The 25,501-nt window shown below is 45.4% G+C and overlaps 1 protein-coding gene across 5 annotated transcripts in view; it reads right to left on the bottom strand.

The window, feature by feature from the left end:
- Positions 1–196: 196 nt before the first annotated feature.
- Positions 197–25,501, bottom strand: part of C2CD2 (C2 calcium dependent domain containing 2) — a 65,183-nt gene continuing 39,878 nt past the window's right edge. For 3 of the 5 annotated variants that reach the window (XM_075332885.1, XM_075332887.1, XM_075332883.1), the window contains exons 9-15: positions 21,080–21,144; positions 20,794–20,909; positions 19,175–19,355; positions 17,370–17,483; positions 17,160–17,287; positions 11,022–11,313; positions 197–1,573 (exon numbers count right to left, since the gene is read on the bottom strand). In XM_075332885.1, coding sequence (XP_075189000.1) covers positions 1,356–1,573; positions 11,022–11,313; positions 17,160–17,287; positions 17,370–17,483; positions 19,175–19,355; positions 20,794–20,909; positions 21,080–21,144 — 1,114 coding nt within the window. In that variant the 3' untranslated portion in view covers positions 197–1,355. The other 2 variants (XM_075332891.1, XM_075332888.1) reach the window with 2 other exon arrangements.

Here is a 25,501-nt window from a genome sequence, read left to right as displayed (position 1 = left end):
ATATACATATATACAATACATATACATATATATGTATATATATATACATATATATATATATACATACATATATATATATATATATATATATATATATATATATATACACACACATACATGCATGTGTGTATATATATATATATATATATATATATATATATATACACATACATGCACACACATTGTGTATATATATATATATATATATATAAAATCTGAAAATCCGTTGTCTTCGATTAAAACTTGGTAATGTGGAATTAAAGAGGTTTTTCCTGCATTTTCTATATAGAGAATACACTTTTTGTGGCGACCTGTACATAATACCTATGTAAATTTTTGCCTATTTCAACACACGTTTTTATCCTCTATTCACATCCAAAGTCGTATTTCGCAGTTCTTCTTTGGATAACAGTGACATGTTTAGCGCTACAGCCATTAGGTCACCTATCTGACAGCGGTGGCGCTAAACTGTGGTCTGTTTCCAGTGGCAACCAGTATTATTTCAAAGCAGCAATATCACTGTAAATAAAGATAAGGGACAAACAACTTGGGACCCAATGAAGAATCTGGGGCCCCGCCAAGTGCCATTTATATTACTAGTGTCTTCTTATGTGGCAGGAGGACCTCTGCGTTACCTCACGTGCAAGGGCCTTGAGTGTACGACTACTATCGCTGCACCCCCTTATAGTATTCCTCAATTCCCCATCTATACCCTTAATTTCCTATTGTTCGGCTAATAAGGTGACTGCCATAAGCGGAAATCTGGCATGAAGACAACATAATAATCATATAAAAACCTCCTAATGTCTATTATTTACATTATTAGTGTTCATGGTGGTCTGTCGCTTGAGGAATATAGGTATATGTGGCACTATCGAATATCGCAGATATCCCCTGCCCCCATCTAGAGGTATAACAGAGAAAACCATTGGCTCATAAATACAACATGCGACTCCAGGCGGACGCCATTTTGTAGTAAAATCCCCTTAGTAACCCAAAGACCCCCGTATTAACCAGTAATATCCCCTGAAGGGAAGAGGTACGCCGCAATCAATGACCACCTCAGTTAAGAACAGTTGCACTAATATCGCTGAAATTCACAAAATGGCTGCCTCAGGCTGTATTGCTTTAGCTCATAAAATGGCTGCCTCCATTGTGCATTGGAGACAAGCAACTTAACAGGGCTCCTAAAATCTCACAGTGTTGAGCTAAAAGCTAAAAAAAAAGAAAAGCAGATATAAGTTTTGCTTGGTTTTCGAGGGTCCTCCTTGCCTCCAAAGTTGGCCTCATGCCTTATTTGCGCACTCAGGGGTGAGCGTGAAGCGTTTTGGTCGGCCATCTTGACTTTGCCCGAGTTATTGATTTTCCGCTTGTTGCTTATTTTTGTGTTTATTTTTAGGGAGAAGCTTCTTGTTGAGGAATCGGGTCAATGTTGCGCCCTTCTTGCGATGTATGGAGGAGGTCCCCTGCCCTTCTAGGTAGACCAGGTCGTTGTGGGACTGACTCATGCTAGGGTCTTTTTGCTGGTGCCTCCGACGAAAAAATAGCTTTGCTCCTTTGTGTAAAAGTCCACCTGCGAGAAAATGGAGGTCAGTTATCAAAAGGGTTTAACGGTGGAGGCAGAGAAACAACAATTGAGGGTCCGCACGTAACTAAGCGTTAAATACCATATCCTTAAAAAGACCACCACAAGGCCCCTCTCATGAGTAAACTAGAAGTCTACCATGGGGTAAGGGATAACTTCCTGATCACTGAAGGTCCGAGGGCTGGGAAACCCACCCATCCTATGGGCTAGATAGCCGATCAGCTCCATTGACTTTTATGGGAGTGCTGATGACTAGCCGAGCACGGCGCTCACCTATTTCTGCTGGTCCCATGGAGAATGAATGGCGCAGAAATGTGCATAATTAACCACTGCTCCATTCACAAGAGGTTCTTCAGGGCCCCAGTTCTCGGTATCGATGGGGGTCACAAAGGTCGGACCCTCATCGATCTACCAAAAGGGTTATTCCCATCTCCAAGATCCTATCCCAATAAGTAGTAGGTGTAGTAATAATAATATTAGCAAATACCTCCAATTAGAAATGTATAGTTCTTCTGATTCACTATATTACTTACCTCATGTGCAGGGCATTACAGGACCTTAGGTATCCATGGTTACAATCACATATAGTGACAGATAGCTGCTAGTGGATGTAACCATGGATAGCTAAGGTCCTGCAATGCCCTGCACATGAGGTAAGAGACATGGCTTTATCAGAACTATTCTAAGGTCCTGCAATTCCTTGCACATTAAGTAAGAGATATGGCTTTATCAGGAGAACTATACCTAAGGTCCTGCAATGCCCTGCACATGAAGTAAGAGACATGGCTTTATCAGAACTAAGGTCCTCTAATGCCCTGCACATGAGGTAAGATACATGGCTTTATCAGGAGAACTATACCTAAGGTCCTGCAATGCCCTCCACATGAGGTAAGAGACATGGCTTTATCAGGAGAACTATATCTTAGGCCCTGCACATGAGGTAAGAGACATGGCTTTATCAGGAGAACTATACCTAAGGTCCTGCACATGAGGTAAGAGACATGGCTTTATCAGGAGAACTATACCTAAGGTCCTGCAATGTCCTGCACATGAGGTAAACAACATAGTGAATCAGGAGAACTATACTACATTTTCAATTGTAGGTATTTGCTAATAATATTATTATACCTACTACATATTGGGATAGGATCTTGGAGATGGAAATACCCCTTTAAGAATACCCCTTTAACAACATTTAAGGTGTCAAAAGTGGGCAATCAGAAGCAGATGTCGGCTGTACAACACAGCTCCATACATTGACAGCCAACGTGCGCCATATATGCACAGTGGGTATCGGGAAGGTGTCACCATGGCTGATCTTTGCCAGGAGAGGAGTCTGGATCCTACTTTTTGATCATGCCCTTTAAATCTGATCTACGAGCTACACAAATCTCTAAGAAATGAGCTCCAAAAATGTTCTCAATTTGTCCATTACTGGAAAAGCTGAAGATCTGGAACCAGGTATCAGAAAAACAAAGCTCCTGAAAAATTTGGAGCCCATTTCTAGTGATTAGATACCCTAGAAACCAAGACATACTAATAGCTAGGAAGCTCCCACACAATCGCCTCCTTTTTGGGGACACCTTTAATAGTCCCGTATCTGCTCCTTTTTTCACTGAAAGGGTGCAGAACCTAAAATTCCCCAGCCGATCCGCAAAAACCACAACCCTTCAGGGCTCAGACATGAACAATGGAGTCAGCTAGCAAAACCCGCTCTTCAGACATAAACGTCCATCGGACACCACTAATGACGACCCAAGAGGTCCAGGGGTGAAGACAGTGACACAAATGAGACACACAAGAAGGAATGGACTTACTGTGTGAGCAATTAACTGAAGATGGTGAAAAGATCCTCTTAAGGTGACAGAAGAGACGGAAAGAAAGACGATGAGAAAGAGACAAACAGAAAAATGGCGAATGAGAGATGATCGGACGGACAATACGGAGCTTTCATTCACACCGTCTCCTAGAAATCCCAGCGCCGTAGCTGTTTTTTTTTTCATTTCATTTTTTGCATTTCTTTTTATATATCAAAATTTGTCCCAAATTTTTAAACAAATTGTTAAAAAAAAGAAAATTACGAGCATGCAGTGTCTCATTTTTTTCCCCAACACTTCCCACAGCAGCCTGTAGTTGAGAAAGGAAAAAAGAGAATAGCCGATATAATACAACTCAAGAAGACTCCAATTTTAGTTTTCACCCCAACTTATAGTCTTTTTGACACACCCTACCCCCAGAATCATACACACAGATACAGATATTTGAGTCCTCCTGATACGCTTCCTCTAGATACAGACAGCTGTGTAAGGAAATAGACAGACCTCACATCCAGCCTATATTACTGGGAGAGACACACAGACCTCACATCTAGCCTATATTACTGGGAGAGACACACAGACCTCACATCCAGCCTATATTACTGGAGAGACACACAGAGCTCACATCCAGCCTATATTACTGGGAGAGACACACAGACCTCACATCCAGCCTATATTACTGGGAGAGACACACAGACCTCACATCCAGCCTATATTACTTGGAGAGACACACAGAGCTCACATCCAGACTATATTACTGGAGAGACACACAGACCTCACATCCAGCCTATATTACTGGGAGAGACACACAGACCTCACATCCAGCCTATATTACTGGGAGAGACACACAGACCTCACATCCAGCCTATATTACTGGAGAGACACACAGAACTCACATCCAGCCTATATTACTGGCAGAGACACACAGACCTCACATCCAGCCTATATTACTGGGAGAGACACAGAGCTCACATCCAGCCTATATTACTGGGAGAGACACACAGACCTCACATCCAGCCTATATTACTTGGAGAGACACACAGAGCTCACATCCAGACTATATTACTGGAGAGACACACAGAGCTCACATCCAGCCTATATTACTGGGGGAGACACACAGACCTCACATCCAGCCTATATTACTGGGAGAGACACACAGAGCTCACATCCAGCCTATATTACTTGGAGAGACACACAGAGCTCACATCCAGCCTATATTACTGGGAGACACACACAGAGCTCACATCCAGCCTATATTACTGGGAGAGATACACAGAGAGCTCACATCCAGCCTATATTACTGGGAGAGATACACAGAGAGCTCACATCCAGCCTATATTACTGGGAGAGACACACACAGCTCACATCCAGCCTATATTACTAGGAGAGACACACAGAGCTCACATCCAGCCTATATTACTTGGAGAGACACACAGAGCTCACATCCAGTCTATATTACTGGGGGAAACACACAGACCTTACATCCAGCCTATATTACTGGGGGAACACACATAGCTCACATCCAGCCTATATTACTGGGAGAGACACACAGAGCTTACATCCAGCCTATATTACTGGGAGAGACACAGAGCTCACATCCAGCCTATATTACTGGGAGAGACACACAGACCTCACATCTAGCCTATATTACTGGGAGAGACACACAGAGCTCACATCCAGCCTATATTACTGGGAGAGACACACAGAGCTCACATCCAGCCTATATTACTTGGAGAGACACACAGAGCTCATATCCAGCCTATATTACTTGGAGAGACACACGGAGCTTACATCCAGCCTATATTACTGGGAGAGACACACAGAGCTCAGATCCAGCCTATATTACTGGGAGAGACACACACAGACCTCACATCCAGACTATATTACTGGGAGCGACACACAGAGCTCACATCCAGCCTATATTACTGGGAGAGACACAGAGCTCACATCCAGGCTATATTACTGGGAGAGACACACAGACCTCACATCCAGCCTATATTACTAGGAGAGACACAGAGCTCACATCCAGCCTATATTACTGGGAGAGACACACAGACCTCACATTCATCCTATATTACTGGAGAGACACAAAGAGCTCACATCCAGCCTATATTACTGGGAGAGACACAGAGCTCACATCCAGCCTATATTACTGGGAGAGACACAGAGCTCACATCCAGCCTATATTACTGGGAGAGATACAGAGCTCACATCCAGCCTATATTACTGGGGGAGACACACAGACCTCACATCCAGCCTATATTACTAGGGGAGACACACAGAGCTCACATCCAGCCTATATTACTGGGAGAGATACACAGACCTCACATCCAGCCTATATTACTGGGAGAGATACAGATCTCACATCCAGCCTATATTACTGGGAGAGACACACAGAGCTCACATTCAGCCTATATTACTGGGAGAGACACAGATCTCACATCCAGCCTATATTACTGGGAGAGACACACAGAGCTCACATCCAGCCTATATTACTGGGAGAGACACACAGAGCTCACATCCAGCCTATATTACTGGGGGAAACACACAGTCCTTACATCCAGCCTATATTACTGGGGGAAACACACAGAGCTCACATCCAGCCTATATTACTGGGAGAGACACACAGAGCTCACATCCAGCCTATATTACTGGGAGAGACACACAGATCTCACATCCAGCCTATATTACTGGGAGAGACACACAGAGCTCACATCCAGCCTATATTACTGGGAGAGACACACAGAGCTCACATCCAGCCTATATTACTTGGAGAGACGCACAGACCTCACATCTAGCCTATATTACTGGGAGAGACACACAGAGCTCACATCCAGCCTATGTTACTGGGAGAGACACACAGATCTCACATCCAGCCTATATTACTTGGAGAGACACACAGAGCTCATATCCAGCCTATATTACTTGGAGAGACACACGGAGCTTACATCCAGCCTATATTACTGGGAGAGACACACAGAGCTCACATCCAGCCTATATTACTGGGAGAGACACACACAGACCTCACATCCAGACTATATTACTGGGAGAGACACACAGAGCTCACATCCAGCCTATATTACTGGGAGAGACACAGAGCTCACATCCAGGCTATATTACTGGGAGACACAGAGCTCACATCCAGCCTATATTACTGGGAGAGACACACAGACCTCACATTCAGCCTATATTACTGGAGAGACATACAGACCTCACATCCAGCCTATATTACTGGGAGAGATACAGAGCTCACATTCAGCCTATATTACTGGGAGAGACACAGAGCTCACATCCAGCCTATATTACTGGGAGAGACACAGAGCTCACATCCAGCCTATATTACTGGGGGAGACACACAGAGGTCACATCCTGTCTATATTACTGGAGAGACAGAGCTCACATCCAGCCTATATTACTGGGAGAGACACACAGAGCTCACATCCAGCCTATATTATTGGGAGAGACACAAAGACCCCACACCCAGCCTATATTACTGGGATAGACACACAGAGCTCACATCCAGCCTATATTACCTGGAGAGACACACAGAGCTCATATCCAGCCTATATTACTTGGAGAGACACACAGACCTCACATCCAGACTATATTACTGGGAGAGACACACAGAGCTCACAACCAGCCTATATTACTGGGAGAGCCACACACAGACCTCACATCCAGTCTATATTACTGGGAGACACACACAGACCTCACATCCAGCCTATATTACTGGGAGAGACACACAGAGCTCACATCCAGCCTATATTACTGGGAGACACACAGAGCTCACATCCAGCCTATATTACTGGGAGAGACACACAGACCTCACATCCAATCTATATTACTGGGAGAGACACACAGAGCTCACATCCAGGCTATATTACTGGGAGAGACACAGAGCTCACATCCAGCCTATATTACTGGGAGAGACACACAGAGCTCACATCCAGCCTATATTACTGGGAGAGACACACAGAGCTCACATCCAGGCTATATTACTGGGAGAGACACAGAGCTCACATCCAGCCTATATTACTGGGAGAGACACACAGACCTCACATCCAGCCTATATTACTGGGAGAGACACACAGAGGTCACATCCAGTCTATATTACTGGAGAGACACACAGAGCTCACATCCAGCCTATATTACTGGGAGAGACACAGACCTCACATCCAGCCTATATTATTGGGAGAGACACACTGAGCTCACATCCAGCCTATATTACTGGTAGAAACACATAGAGCTCACATCCAGCCTATATTACTGGGAGAGACACACAGAGCTCACATCCAGCCTATATTACTGGGAGAGACACAGACCTCACATTCAGCCTATGTTACTGGGAGAGACACACAGAGCTCACATCCAGCCTATATTACTGGGAGAGACACAGAGCTCACATCCAGCCTATATTACTAGGAGAGACACACAGAGCTCACATCCAGCCTATATTACTGGGAGAGACACACAGAGCTCACATCCAGCCTATATTACTGGGAGAGACACAGACCTCACATCCAGCCTATATTACTGGGAGAGACACACAGACCTCACATCCAGCCTATATTACTGGGAGAGACACACAGACCTCACATCCAGCCTATATTACTGGGAGAAACACACAGACCTCACATCCAGCCTATATTACTGGGAGACACACACAGAGCTCACATCCAGCCTATATTACTGGGAGAGACACAGAGCTCACATCCAGCCTATATTACTGGGAGAAACACACAGACCTCACATCCAGCCTATATTACTGGGAGAAACACACAGACCTCACATCCAGGCTATATTACTGGGAGAGACACACAGAGCTCACATCCAGCCTATATTACTGGGAGAGACACACAGACCTCACATCCAGTCTATATTATTGGGAGAGATACACAGAGCTCACATCCAGGCTATATTACTGGGAGAGAGACAGAGCTCACATCCAGCCTATATTACTGGGAGAGACACACAGACCTCACATCCAGCCTATACTACTGGGAGAGACACACAGAGCTCACATCCAGCCTATACTACTGGGAGAGACACACAGACCTCACATCCAGCCTATATTACTGGGAGAGACACACAGACCTCACATCCAGCCTATATTACTGGGAGACACACACAGAGCTCACATCCAGCCTATATTACTGGGAGAGACACAGAGCTCACATCCAGGCTATATTACTGGGAGAGACACAGAGCTCACATCCAGCCTATATTACTGGGAGAGACACACAGACCTCACATCCAGCCTATATTATTGGGAGAGATACACAGAGCTCACATCCAGGCTATATTACTGGGAGAGAGACAGAGCTCACATCCAGCCTATATTACTGGGAGAGACACACAGACCTCACATCCAGCCTATAATACTGGGAGAGACTCACAGAGCTCACATCCAGCCTATATTACTGGGAGAGACACAGAGCTCACATCCAGCCTATATTACTAGGAGAGACACACAGACCTCACATCCAGCCTATATTACTAGGAGAGACACACAGACCTCACATCCAGCCTATGCTACTGGGAGAGACTCAGAGAGCTCACATCCAGCCTATATTACTGGGAGAGACACAGACCTCACATCCAGCCTATATTACTGTGAGAGAGACACAGACCTCACATCCAGCCTATATTATTGGGAGAGACACAGAGCTCACATCCAGCCTATATTACTAGGAGAGACACACAGAGCTCACATCCAGCCTATATTACTGGGAGAGACACACAGAGCTCACATCCAGCCTATATTACTGGGAGACACACACAGAGCTCACATCCAGTCTATATTACTGGGAGAGACACAGACCTCACATCCAGCCTATATTACTGGGAGAGACACACAGACCTCACATCCAGCCTATATTACTGGGAGACACACACAGAGCTCACATCCAGCCTATATTACTGGGAGAGACACACAGACCTCACATCCAGCCTATATTATTGGGAGAGACACACAGACCTCACATTCAGCCTATATTACTGGTAGAAACACATAGAGCTCACATCCAGCCTATATTACTGGGAGACACACAGAGCTCACATCCAGCCTATATTACTGGGAGAGACACACAGACCTCACATTCAGCCTATGTTACTGGGAGAGACACACAGAGCTCACATTCAGCCTATATTACTGGGAGAGACACACAGAGCTCACATCCAGCCTATATTATTGGGAGAGACACTTAGACCTCACATCCAGCCTATATTACTGGGAAAGACACTCAGACCTCACATCCAGCCTATATTACTGGGAGAGACACACAGAGCTCACATCCAGCCTATATTACTGGGAGAGACACACAGACCTCACATCCAGGCTATATTACTGGGAGAGACACAGAGCTCACATCCAGCCTATATTACTGGGAGAGACACACAGAGCTCACATCCAGCCTATATTACTGGGAGACACACAGAGCTCACATCCAGCCTATATTACTGGGAGAGACACACAGACCTCACATTCAGCCTATGTTACTGGGAGAGACACACAGAGCTCACATTCAGCCTATATTACTGGGAGAGACACACAGAGCTCACATCCAGCCTATATTATTGGGAGAGACACTTAGACCTCACATCCAGCCTATATTACTGGGAAAGACACTCAGACCTCACATCCAGCCTATATTACTGGAAGAGACACACAGAGCTCACATCCAGCCTATATTACTGGGAGAGACACAGAGCTCACATCCAGGCTATATTACTGGGAGAGACACACAGAGCTCACATCCAGCCTATATTACTGGGAGAGACACAGAGCTCACATCCAGCCTATATTACTGGAAGAGACACACAGATCTCACATCCAGGCTATATTACTGGGAGAGACACAGAGCTCACATCCAGCCTATATTACTGGGAGAGACACACAGACCTCACATCCAGCCTATATTACTGGGAGAGACACACAGACCTCACATCCAGCCTATATTACTGGGAGAGACACACAGACCTCACATCCAGCCTATATTACTGGGAGAGACACACAGAGCTCACATCCAGCCTATATTACTGGGAGAGACACACAGACCTCACATCCAGCCTATATTACTGGGAGAGACACACAGAGCTCACATCCAGCCTATATTACTGGGAGAGACACAGACCTCACATCCAGGCTATATTACTGGAGAGACACACAGAGCTCACATCCAGCCTATATTACTGGGAGAGACACACAGACCTCACATCCAGCCTATATTACTGGGAGAGACACACAGAGCTCACATCCAGCCTATATTACTGGGAGAGATACACATAGCTCACATCCAGCCTATATTACTGGGAAAGACACTCAGACCTCACATCCAGCCTATATTACTGGGAGAGACACACAGACCTCACATCCAGCCTATATTACTGGGAGAGACACACAGAACTCACATCCAGCCTATATTATTATTGATGCCTTTATCTAAAAGAAATCTGATTGCATTAAAAAACTATTTCCAGATAAGCAGTTATCAGTTCACAGGAGAAATGGTAATGAGATGCAAATGTATGCGGGTGCCAGGTATCAGATTAATTAATTAGATTGACATTGTGAGGTGTAATTACAGAATGACACAGCGGGGGCAGCGCTGAGCACAGACCTTTGGATTTTCTGATGCTCCCCGTCTCCGACATGCTCAGGTTACTGACAGATACTAGTTCGGAGTCGGGGTCCTCCGTCCCGTTCCCGTTCCACTCCCCCAGCTGACTGTTCTGCTCCCAGGTGTCGTCCTCTAAGCTCACGGCCGGCACGGTGCTGGTAGACGCCATCGGCAGACCTTTATCGCTGGCGGTCTTGACGTCGTCAAAAGAAAAGTCGTTCTTAATGTTGTCGTCCATGGAGGCAGCGTAATTGGACATGAGGGTGGCTTCATCATCCTGAGTAAGCACACTCTGCGGAAGCACAAGAGCCTGGTATTACACAGTGCAGGGAGAGAAGTGCTGCTTAAAGGGATTGTCCATCAAACACTGGACATATGAGAAATGCATGAGCAGAGACCAAAATCTCCTTTGTGAATGAATTGGCACTGAGCATGTGCAACCGCTGCTTCATTCACAGTCTATAGGACTTTTGGTCACACATGCTCACTCCATTCACACAGGTATTCCCATCTTCAAGACCCTATCCCAATATGTAGTAGGTGTAATAATAATAATAATAATAATATTAGCAAATACTTCCAATTAGAAAAGTAATATAGTTCTCCTGATATATCCATGTCTCTTACCTCATGTGCAGGACATTGCAGTTAGGTATCCATGGTTACGTCCACTCATATAACAGTTAGTTGCTCCTGGTCTTTACCATGGATCCCTAAACTGCAATGCCCTGCACATGAGGTAAGAGACATGGCTATATCAGGAGAACTATACTACATTTTCAATTGGAGGTATTTGCTATTATTAGGATTTATTAATTATTATTATTATTATTCCTACTATATAATGGGATAGGATCTTGGAGATGGGAATACCCCTTTAAGGCCCCTTGGTCATGGGATTGGTGAGCAGATAGACCCCAGTGATTACATCTCAACCCTCAATCTTCAAAGTAGATGGGACAATCCCTTTCACTGCATCAACACCTGGTCATTAATGGTTAGACGTAGACCTGGAGAGGCGTACAAGCCACAGTGCCTTCCACCTACTGTGGAATTTGGTGGAGGATTGGTGATAATCTGGGGATGCTTCAGCAAGGCTGGAATTGGGCAGATTAAACTTTGCGAAGAACACATGAATCAAGCCGCATACAAAGGTTATCCTGGAAAAAACGTTGCTTCCTTCTGCTCAGGCAATGTTCCTCAACTCTGAGGACTGTTTTTTTCCAGCAGGACAATGCGCCATGCCACACAGCTAGGTCAATCAATCTGTGGATGAAGAACCACCACATCAAAACCCAATCTCCAGACCTGAACCCCATTGAAAACCTCTGGAATGTAATCAAGAGGAAGATGGATAGTCACAAGCCATCAAACAAAGAAGAACTTCTTACATTTTTGCACCAGGAGTGGCATAAGGTCACCCAAAAGCAGTGTGAAGACTGGTGGAAAGCAGCCAAGACGTATGAAAGCTGGGATTAAACATCATGGTTATTCCACAAAATATTGATTTCTGAATCTTCCTGAGGTAAAACATTATTAATATTGTTGTTTCTAAATGATTATGAACTTGTTTTCTTTGCATTATTGGAGGTGTGAAAGCGCTGTGCATTGTTCTGTTATTTTCACCATTTCTCATTTTCAGAAAATAAATACAAACTTTGTTGCTTGGAAATTCGGAGACGTCGTCAATAGATTATAGAATAAAAGAACAATTTACATTTTACTCAAAAATATAAAGAGGAAAATCAGAAAAAATGAAAATTTTGCAGCGGTCTCTTTATTTTTGCCAGAGCTGTGTATATATATATATATATATATATATATATATATATATATATATACAGTACAGACCAAAAGTTTAGACACACCTTCTCATCTCTAGAACAACTGTTAAGAGGAGACTTTGTGCAGCAGCCTTCATGGTAAAATAGCTGCTAGGAAACCACTGCTAAGGACAGGCAACAAGCAGAAGAGACTTGTTTGGGCTAAAAACACAAGGAATGGACATTAGACCAGTGGAAATCTGCGCTTTGGTCTGATGAGTCCAAATTTGAGATCTTTGGATCCAATCACCGTGTCTTTGTAAAAAAGGTGAACGGATGGACTCTACATGCCTGGTTCCCACCGTGAAGCATGGAGGAGGAGGTGTGATGGTGTGCGGGTGCTTTGCTGGTGACACTGTTGGGGATTTATTCAAAATTGAAGGCATACAGAACCAGCATGGCTACCACAGCATCTTGCAGCGGCGTGCTATTCCATCTGGTTTGCGTTTAGTTGGACCATCATTTATTTTTCAACAGGACAATGACCCCAAACACACCTCCAGGCTGTGTAAGGGCTATGTGACTAAGAAGGAGAGTGATGGGGTGCTACGCCAGATGACCTGGTCTCCACAGTCACCAGACCTGAACCCAATCGAGATGGTTTGGGGTGAGCTGGACCGCAGAGTGAAGGCAAAATGGCCAACAAGTGCTAAGCATCTCTGGAAACTCCTTCAAGACTGTTGGAAAACCATTTCCGGTGACTACCTCTTGAAGCTCATGAAGAGAATGCCAAGAGTGTGCAAAGCAGTGATCAAAGCAAAAGGCGGATACTTTGAAGAACCTGGAATATAAGACATATTTTCAGTTGTTTCACACTTTTTTGTTAAGTATTTCATTCCACATGTGTTACTTCATAGTTTTGATGCCTTCAATGTGAAGCTACAATTTTTAGAGTCATGAAAATAAAGAAAACTCTTTGAATGAGAAGGTGTGTCCAAACTTTTGGTCTGTACTGTATATACACACACACATTATAAACATTAGGACAAATTATATAGAGGGTGCAGAGAAAAAAAAACAAGTAAAAATAGACTATATAAGCTTTTGGCCTGTACTGTGTATATATATATATATATATATATATATATATACAGTATATAAAATAGACTATATAAGCTTTTGGCCTGTACTGTGTGTATATATATATATATATATATATATATATATATATATACGGTATATAAAATAGACTATATAAGCTTTTGGCCTGTACTGTGTATATATATATATATATATCTATATATATAATTGCCTTATTCTGTCTGTCTGTCTGTCTGTCTGTCTGTCTATCTGTCTGTCTGTCTGTCATGCTCCGAAATTGTGTCCTTACGGTGACACAAAGCTGATTGGCCGCTGGGCTCGCCATGGCCCCGCCCCCCCACACGGATTGGCCTCTCGCCCCGGCTCTCTGCAGGCCCCGCCCCCTCACGCAATGCACGCTCGCTGTGGCCCAACTGACACGGGGCTCCGATTCCCAGGTGAGTACACACACACATCAGATCACACTCACTCTCACACTCACTCTCACACATCACATCCACACACTCACAACATGCTGGGATATCGCTTGCTTCTACACCGGCTCCGTCAGGATCCCGGCAGCGCCAGACATAACCTTGCGATGCTGGGATCTTAACGGAGGCCGTGAAAGCTGGTAACCATTATACACATCGGGTAACTAAGGTCCCTTAGTTACCCGATGTGTATCATAGTTACCAGTGTACACCGGCTCACACTCACTCTCACACACACCTCACACACACATCACATCGCATCCACACATCAAGGTCCTGCAGCTGCAGAACATACATAACATAACAGCACACACACACATACACACACACATACACACACAAATCAGATCACACTCACTCACATACACACATCACATCGCATCCAAATACTCACAACATCCTGGGATATCGCTTGCTTCTCGGCGGCGATATTGTGCTGTGAGCTTCCAGGACCTGACGGAGGATCACATGGCCAGAAGCATGTGATATCCCCGGATGTTGTGAGTATCAGCGCGTATGTGCAATATCGTCAGTGTCTGTGTGTGTGAGTGTATGCGATCGGGTGTGTGTGAGTGTATGCGATCGGGTGTGTGGGTGAGTGGATGCGATCGGGTGTGTGTGTGAGTGGATGCGATCGGGTGTGTGTGAGTGGATGCGATCGGTTGTGTGTGTGAGTGGATGCGATCGGTTGTGTGGGTGAGTGGATGCGATCGGTTGTGTGGGTGAGTGGATGCGATCGGGTGTGGGTGAGTGTCGGCAGAGGAGCACGGCGTGCTGGAGGAGGCTGGGAGCAGAGAGGCTGATCTTGGGGAAGGCTGGGAGGGGGGGGCTGATGCTGAGGGAGGCTGGAAGGAGAGAGGCTGAGCAAACGTGCTCCATCCGCCATACTGCGCACTCCCCATCGTGCTGCATCCCCCATGCTGCGCACTCCCAAACGTGGTCCATCCGCCATGCTGCGCACTCCCAAACGTGGTCCATCCGCCATGCTGCGCACTCCCAAACGTGGTCCATCCGCCATGCTGCGCACTCCCAAACGTGCTCCATCTGCCATGCTGCGCACTCCCAAACGTGCTCCATCCGCCATACTGCGCACTCCCCATCGTGCACCATCCGGCATGCTGCGCACTCCTAAGCGGATGGAGCATGATGGGGGGTGCGCAGCATGGCGGATGGAGCACGTTTGGGAGTGCGCAGCATGGCGGATGGAGCACGTTTGGGAGTGCGCAGCATGACGGATGGAGCACGTTTGGGAGTGCGCAGCATGACGGATGGAGCATGTTTGGGAGTGCGCAGCATGCCGGATGGTGCACGGTGGGGAGTGCGCAGTATGGCGGATGGAGCACGTTTGGAAGTGCGCAGTATGGCGGTTGGAGCACGTTTCGGAGTGCGCAGCATGGCGGATGGAGCACATTTGGGAGTGCGCAGCATGGCGGATGGACCACGTTTGGGAGCGCGCAGCATGGCGGATGGAGCACGTTTGGGAGTGCGCAGCATGGCGGATGGAGCACGTTTGGAAGTGCGCAGCATGGCGGATGGAGCACGTTTGGGAGTGCGCAGCATGGCGGATGGAGCACGTTTGGGAGTGCGCAGCATGGCGGATGGAGCACGTTTGGGAGTGCGCAGCATGGGGGATGCAGCACGATGGGGAGTGCGCAGTATGGCGGATGGAGCACGTTTGGGAGTGCGCAGCATGGCGGATGGACCACGTTTGGGAGTGCGCAGCATGGCGGATGGAGCACGTTTGGGAGTGCGCAGCATGGGGGATGCAGCACGATGGGGGGTGCGCAGCATGGGGGATGGAGCACGATGGGAGGTGCACACCTCCCCCCAACACACACACACACGCGCACTGCACAACACACACACACTAGGAATCACAAACAACGCCCTACACAGACACCCACACACACAGACAACGCTGCACACACAAATATACGCACATACTGCACAACACACACATTGCTCAAAACATACCTCCCCCCAAAACACACCACACCCACACAAACCGCACAACACACACACACACACAACGCTACAGACACACAGCGCTCCACAAACAACGCAACACACGCAACACACATACAACACCGCTCTCACCCCCCGCGACACTCAGAACATGTACAGCGCCCTACACAAACACTTGGTAACTACACACAACAACATCTATATATATAACAAAAATCATACATGAACTACACAATACGTAAATTCTAGAATACCCGATGCGTAGAATCGGGCCACCTTCTAGTATATATATATATATATATATATATATACAGTATATAAAATAGACTATATAAGCTTTTGGCCTGTACTGTGTGTATATATATATATATATATATATATATATACGGTATATAAAATAGACTATATAAGCTTTTGGCCTGGGGCGTGGGTCTAGGAGTGAATTGTGTTTACTACTTTGCCCCTTTCTATGTATTGTTTTGTTTTAAGTTTCTGGAAAATTATTCATTAAATATCTTTAAATATAATAATAAAATAAAACACAAATCAAATCAAATAGAAATATAGAAAAAATAGAAAAAGTGAAATAAAAAAAAGTTAAAAAAATATATATTTTTTTAAATATATAATCAATTTCATGAAATTTCTGGGGTGAAAAAAGTACATTATTGGGAAGAAATATAATTTTTATTACTACTTCTAATAAGATCATCAGACACCACAGTGAAGCGTATGGGGGGGAATTAGTGACCTCTCCGCTCTGGTTCTCCGCATCGCCCGCACATCGTAGCGTACCCCCGGCGCCCCCTCATCAGCCCGGAGCCGCCACCCCTCACCTTTGAGATTCCTGATATAATGATGGTGCTTTTCTTCCGTGGGGACTTTAGGGACTGTCGGGAGGATTCCCTCAGTTGTCTTATGGCGACTTCTGCGACCGGGTCAGAGCCGTTCAACATCAAGAGTTCTGGTCTCAACACAAAGAGAATGAGCGGGAGGAACGGCGAGACGTGAACAGTCAGAAGAATGGAGGGGGGCGCGTGTGCTACCTGTGTCTGACGAGGACAGGGCCTTGCTGACCACACCGGTCTGGGAAGGAATGGCTTGTATAGAGAAATCCCTCTCAATCACTTTGATTTTAGGGGGCGTCCTGGAGGGTGAATCTGAAAGAACAAAAAAGGCACCACAATCTAAAAAAAAAGAGAGATTTATGTCACCTAAAAACAGTAGGGGGCGCTGGTGAGTTTTCTTCAAATATCCTATGGGAGTAGCACTTACAAATAATAGGAAAACCAACTTTTTACTAATTAAAACCATGTAATTAAAAATTGGAACATGGCTGTGAATATCATTTGTGGATCAAGATAAGACTTAAAGGGTTTTGTCATCATCATCAATTGCAAAATGCTTGTAAAAACAATGAACTTTGCGATTAACTTTTTTCTCTTAAATCCGCTAATTCCATTCTTTACTGCTCGATCGCTAGGCAACCGACCACCTCTGCAGTCTATCAGCTGTCTCCTATGCAAGGAACGCAGCACTTACAAGCTGTTTGCGATAGAGCTTGAAAGCGCTGCTATGCAGTTGACTGGATCATAAGATTGGCCCTCACTCCACAGCCATGTAAAGTGCGTGGTTTAGGCCAGCAACACGACAAACCTGCTGGGCCGAACTATCAATCATTCAGGAGCACATTGACCCCGGAAGGCAGGGAAGCGGCGTGCTCCTGAAACAAGATCTTGAGGACAACTTTAATAAGGACATTGTAGTGACGGCGTCCCTGCAGGGATGCCGGCTTACTCACCGCACCAGCCGGGTCATGTGTGCTTCTACCTTTTTCCCCTCTCAGGGTCTGAGCACGCAGCACTCATCTCCCGGGAGCACACCTAGTAGGCACTATATGGCTGAGAGGCACTATGTATTTAAGGCACCTTCCCATTAGGGAAGGCGCCTACACAACGCCTTTAGTTAGTCAGTCAGTTTCCAGTCTGCTAGCTTGTTGTCAGGTTCATGCGCTCTTGTCCCATTAGCCCTGTCTCCATCACCTGTACCTGCCTTCCCATACCTATTTGTCCCTGCCGTGCTCACCATATCTGTCGGTACCCGCCTGCCTGTCTGCTCAAGCCTTCCTGCCTGCACCTGTGCCTGCACCTGTGCCTATACCTGAGTCTGCCTACGGCTGAGAGGCACTATGAATTTAAGGCACCCTCCCATTAGGGGAGGTGCCTGCGCAACGTTCCTAGTTAGTTTGGTTACCAGTCTGCTAGCTAGTTGTCAGGTACCATTATCCCTGTGTCAGTCACCTGTACCTGCCTTCCCATACCTATCTGTCCCTGTCGTGCCCTCTATATATCTGTTTGTACCCGCATACCTGTCTGCCTCTGTCATCCTGCCTGTATCTGCCTGCATCTGTGTCCGTACCTGAGTCTGTCTCCTGTCCTGGGGGTCAGCTGCCACAGTCCCGCTCATTGCCCTTGGAGTGGTACCTGGTGTCTGCCACACTGTAGGTGTTTAGTTAAGCCCCTCTCACTAAAGGCTAAGCTCGGGTCCCCCCTATTTGTCCAGTGGATCCACTAATCCTGCTCACTGCCCCTACCCCTGCCATGAGCGTTACAGACATATATTACATGTCCTTCTAATGTGCTGGGGACAAAGCTTTACACTACAGCTCTGCTTCTTCAGATTGGCTGCCACCTACTTGCACAAGCCCACCATAATCCAGCAGGAAGCCAGGGCTCATAGGGCTCATATCCACAAGGATTGCAAGATATTTAATGAAGAATATAGAAGCGACTTGTTCCAGTTCCTTCTAGGACTTCTTACAACCCAGTCCTGATAACCGGGTCTAACGTACCTGATGTTTTATCACTATGAGTGGCAGCCGGACTCTTCCCCTCTATCCGCGGCTTTGAAGTAACAGAAGTGACGGTGGTGACCACGGTGCCACAAGGCATCACCGTCCGGTCCTTCTCCACTTTCTTTGCGGGGACCGGGACCGTCCAGGACTTCACTTCGTTCGGTTCCACAAACAGAAACTGGAATCAACAATACAGATCAGACGTCGCCTCACAGAAAGAACCAGCAGCTTGTAAAAAACAGTCATTTTTACAGGAACTGGCCCCATGGCCCAAATTTAAATGGCCATTTTTCCCATTGATGAAGCCACGTCAGGTCTTGTTTTTCGGCACCATTTTGGAAACATACTATGCTTTGATTGCTTTTTGTTGCATATTTTGGGGGGAGGTCCAGCAAGAAAAATAATTCTGGAGGTTCCATTTTTTATCTCCTTATCGTATTTATTGTACTAATTATATTTGCTATTTTCATAGAATGGATTTTTACTGATGGGACTATATTGAATTAGCTTATATTTTTTAACCGGGGAAAAGGAAAGGGTCATTTTTTTTTATTTTTACATATATATATAAAAAGGGTTATACAGCAGAGATCGGCGCAAGCAGCAGAATTTAAAGGGTTAAGCTAAGCTGGAGAGATCAGAGCAAGCAGCGGCATTTAAGTGGTTAAGCAGGAACAATTGTAACAAGCAGCAGCATTTAAGGGGTTAAGCTGGAGAAATCAAAGCAAGCAATAGCATTTAAGGGGTTAAGCAGGAGTGATCGGAGCAAGCAGCAGCATTTTGGGGGTTAAGTCAGAGTGATCAGAGCAAGCAGCAGCATTTAGAGGGTTACGCTGGTTTCAGATTAGCGTTTTCCTGACGCACTCGCAGATCCGGCACAAGGACAGTACAGTACATTAAAGTTCACTGGCAAGCTCCGGGCACATGCGGTCATGTGACCAGAGCATGTGACAGCATGTGACCGGGGCTTGCCACACTGTCTGTGAACTGTAATGTACTGTACTGCCCTTGTGCCAGATCCGGCAGTGCGTCAGAATACCGCTGATGTGTTTGTGCCCTTAAGAGTGATCAGAGCAAGCAGCATTTAAGGGGTTAAGCAGGAGCGATCAGAGCAAGCATTAACATTGAAGGCTTTAAGCAGGAGCAATTGCAGCAAGCAGCAGTATTTAAGGGGTTAACCAGGAGTGATCAGAGAAAGCAGCTGCATTTAATAGTTTAGGCAGGAGTAATCGGTGCAAGCAGCAGCATTAAGGGGGTTAAGTAGGAGCAATCAGAGCAAGCAGCAGCATTTAAGGGTTTAAGCAAGAGCGGTGGGAGCAAGCAGCAGCATTTAGGGGGTTAAGTAGGAGCGATCAGAGCAAGTATTAACATTTGAGCAGGAGCGATCAGAGCAAGCAGCAGTATTTAAGAAGTTAAGCAGGAGCGATCAGAGCAAGCAGCTGCATTTAAAACATTAGTGCCTGATCCATATGTGGGCACCCTAAATATAGCCTCCATATACCCTCATATGCTTCATAAACCCCTACATGTGTGGCGGGTGCTAAGAAAGGGTCCATAAACCTTACACCCCAAACTATAGGGGGACAATTATTTACACCCCTATTACAGGTACGTACCTGAGCGCTGACTGTCCCAGACAAAGGGCTGCCGGGGGTCAGTGAATAATTCTGCCTTCCGGAGGGGTTCTTCCTAAATAGATCCAGGGGCACCGAAGCGCAGGCCAATGGGGGCCCTACAGAAAAAACAGAAAATATACATGACCATATGTCATCCATTGTACGGAGGTTTCCTGCAGCCGGACCGTCCAACAATCAGATCCAATCTGTGAGGAAACAAGGACACGCACATTACAGTGGGTGCAGGGAAATTTCAGGTGCTGAGGTGTCGGGGCGTCGCACTCACCTCCTGCCGGGGTCCCGGGGTCACTGAGCTGTAGCTGCAGATCTCGGGACTTTGCATTCAGCTCACTGCAAAAAGAAGAGGAGAAAGGAATAAAGCGACCTCCAAATCTACAGGATCACTGATAACAATACACTAATAATACTACATAGTGATAGGCGAGTACAGCAGCCACCGCCACAGCGGGACCGTAACACGGACAAGACTACTGCTGATGGAGAGAGTTATGGCTGCTCAGTATATGGGCGCTAATGTATAGGATACTGTTACACATATGTACTGTTAGGCACACTCTAATATACAGTAGATGGTACTGCTCTATGGTCCTAATATAGATGATACTTCTCTATGGTCCTAATATAGATGGTACTTCTCTATGGTCCTAATATAGATGGTACTGCTCTATGGTCCTAATATAGATGATACTTCTCTATGGTCCTAATATAGATGGTACTGCTCTATGGATCCTAATATAGATGGTACTGCTCTATGGTCCTAATATAGATGCTAGTGCTCTATGGTCCTAATATAGATGATACTTCTCTATGGTCCTAATATAGATGGTACTGCTCTATGGTCCTAATATAGATGATACTTCTCTATGGTCCTAATATAGATGGTACTGCTCTATGGGTCCTAATATAGATGGTACTGCTCTATGGTCCTAATATAGATGGTACTGCTCTATGGTCCTAATATAGATGATACTTCTCTATGGTCCTAATATAGATGGTACTGCTCTATGGATCCTAATATAGATGGTACTGCTCTATGGTCCTAATATAGATGGTAGTGCTCTATGGTCCTAATATAGATGATACTTCTCTATGGTCCTAATATAGATGGTACTGCTCTATGGTCCTAATATAGATGATACTTCTCTATGGTCCTAATATAGATGGTACTGCTCTATGGTCCTAATATAGATGGTAGTGCTCTATGGTCCTAATATAGATGGTAGTGCTCTATGGTCCTAATATAGATGGTACTGCTCTATGGTCCTAATATAGATGATACTTCTCTATGGTCCTAATATAGATGGTACTGCTCTATGGTCCTAATATAGATGGTACTGCTCTATGGTCCTAATATAGATGGTACTGCTCTATGGGTCCTAATATAGATGGTACTGCTCTATGGTCCTAATATAGATGGTACTGTTCTATAGGACTTAATATAGATGGTACTGCTCTATGGTCCTAATATAGATGGTACTGCTCTATGGTCCTAATATAGATGGTACTGCTCTATGGTCCTAATATAGATGGTAGTGCTCTATGGGTCCTAATATAGATGGTACTAATCTATGGGTCCTAATATAGATGGTACTGCTCTATGGTCCTAATATAGATGGTACTGTTCTATAGGACTTAATATAGATGGTACTGCTCTATGGTCCCCATATAGATGATACTGCTCTATGGTCCTAATATAGATGGTACTGCTCTATGATCCTAATATAGATGGTACTGCTCTATAGTCCTAATATAGATGGTACTGCTCTATGGTCCTAATATAGATGGTACTGCTCTATGATCCTAATATAGATGGTACTGCTCTATAGTCCTAATATAGATGGTACTGCTCTATGATCCTAATATAGATGGTACTGCTCTATAGTCCTAATATAGATGGTACTGCTCTATAGTCCTAATATAGATGGTACTGCTCTATGGTCCTAATATAGATGGTACTGCTCTATGATCCTAATATAGATGGTACTGCTCTATGATCCTAATATAGATGGTACTGCTCTATGATCCTAATATAGATGGTACTGCTCTATGATCCTAATATAGATGGTACTGCTCTATGATCCTAATATAGATGGTACTGCTCTATGATCCTAATATAGATGGTACTGCTCTATGGTCCTAATATAGATGGTACTGCTCTATGATCCTAATATAGATGGTACTGCTCTATGATCCTAATATAGATGGTACTGCTCTATGATCCTAATATAGATGGTACTGCTCTATGATCCTAATATAGATGGTACTGCTCTATGATCCTAATATAGATGGTACTGCTCTATGATCCTAATATAGATGGTACTGCTCTATGATCCTAATATAGATGGTACTGCTCTATGGTCCTAATATAGATGGTACTGCTCTATGATCCTAATATAGATGGTACTGCTCTATGATCCTAATATAGATGGTACTGCTCTATGATCCTAATATAGATGGTACTGCTCTATAGTCCTAATATAGATGGTACTGCTCTATGATCCTAATATAGATGGTACTGCTCTATGATCCTAATATAGATGGTACTGCTCTATGATCCTAATATAGATGATACTGTTCTATGGGTCCTAATTAGTACTGCGTGTGTGCTCGGTATTTGTAATGAGCGGACACTTGGACAGACTCAACTCATGTACTGAGTATAATGGAAGTCAATGGGAAACTCGACCATTTTTCTGTATACCCTCATGTAAGGGCTCTATACTGTACTGTTCACTGTAGGTCAGGGCTCTATACTGTACCATGTACCCTCAGGTCAGCGCTGTATAATGCACCGTATACTCTCATGTGGGGGCTGTATACTGTACTATATACCTTCACATCAGGGCTGTATAATGCACCGTATACTCTCATGTCACGGCTGCATAATGTACTGTATACCCTCAGGTCAGGGTTGTATAATATACTGTATACCCTCACATAGAGGACCTATATTATTCCCCCATAGGTATAGTGAGTAGAGAATGCAGCCTGATTACATAAGGAAAGGCTGGAAATTCCCAGGACGGCCCTGCGAACACTACACCTCCTGTACCCACTCATGACACCACTATGTGCTGAGACAAGACCCCCCCCCATCCCCCCCACCAGCCACTCATCCATACAGAGTCCTATAATCCACCGGGCAGTAAATCAGGACAATTAAGGCTAGGTTCACACACTGCGTTTTTTTGACGCTGCGCACGCGTTTTGCCGCGATTTGGTGCGTTTTTTGCTGCGTTTTGCTGCATTTTTGCTCACTGCGTCTTTATGCGTTTTTTATCAGTGAGCAAAAAAAAAAAGGTCTGATGTCATTTCCTTCTTCAATATGTTCTTCATTCTCCACTAGTGTATGCAGGAGAGCAGACAGCTCCAGAACTACAAGGCTCAGCATGCTCCATCCAATAGTGTATGCAGGAGAACAGACAGCAGCTGCAGAACTACAAGGCTCAGCATCCTCCATCCAGGACTGTATGCTGGAGAGAGAGGCAGGGGGAGCAGAACTACAAGGCTCAGCATCCTCCATCCAATAGTGTATGCAGGAGAACAGACAGCAGCTGCAGAACTACAAGGCTCAGCATGCTCCATCCAGGACTGTATGCTGGAGAGAGAGGCAGGGGGAGCAGAACTACAAGGCTCAGCATCCTCCATCCAATAGTGTATGCAGGAGAGCAGACAGCAGCTGCAGAACTACAAGGCTCAGCATGCTCCATCCAGGACTGTATGCTTGAGGGAGAGTCAGGGGGAGCAGACCTACAAGGCTCAGCATCCTCCATCCAATAGTGTATGCAGGAGAGCAGACAGCAGCTGCAGAACTACAAGGCTCAGCATACTCCATCCAATAGTAAAGAAGAGGGGAGCCAGCACTGCTCATGAATGGCATGCAACAATGAAACAATAAAAAGTGTAAAATTCACAAATTCATTCCTACTGTAACAATTCAATGAGATTTTTTGCAAATTATTGATCAATGATTTGAGCCCCCCTGCCCCGTCACGGCAAATCTCTATAGGGGGGTCCCTACACTATGTTATAAATTAATATCGTACCATAAGGTCTCATATAATGACTTGAACAGGACCATATAAGAACACCACTTACCTGGGGAATGTCAGAACCGCTCCCATGCTGCAAGGACTGACAACCGCGAATAAAGGCAGCCCAGGTGCCAGTGTGTGTGGCAGAACCACACACACCAGCACAATGTCAGGACTGACCCTCACAGTGCCAGACCAGCAAGCATGGATGAAGGGCGGAACAGCCTCTGGCAGGTGGTGCTTAAATAATGATGCCTATGGACCAGGGGGCGGTGGCTGTGTGTGAACAGGCACCAACATGAATTTTGATGGCAACAGAAGGAATTTGCAAACCACACTGGGCGTGCACGGCAAGGTGGTTTAAACACCACCTGCCTGAACCTTGTTCCGCCCTCATCCATGTTTGCTGGTCTGGCACTGTGAGGGCCAGTCCTGACATTGTGCTGGTGTGTGTGGTTCTGCCACACACGCTGGCACCTGGACTGCCTTTATTCGCGGTTGTCAGTCCTGGCAGCATGGGAGCGGTTCAGACATGTCTCGGGTAAGTGGTGTTTTCATATGGTCCTACGCATTATATGAGACCTTATGGTACATAATAATTTATAATATAGCGTTAGGGACCCCCCTACAGAGATTTGCCGTGACGGGGCAGG

The sequence above is a fragment of the Anomaloglossus baeobatrachus genome, chromosome 2, assembly GCF_048569485.1.
Source record: "Anomaloglossus baeobatrachus isolate aAnoBae1 chromosome 2, aAnoBae1.hap1, whole genome shotgun sequence".
Taxonomy (NCBI): domain Eukaryota; kingdom Metazoa; phylum Chordata; class Amphibia; order Anura; family Aromobatidae; genus Anomaloglossus; species Anomaloglossus baeobatrachus.
This window is presented reverse-complemented; position numbering and strand designations above follow the sequence as displayed.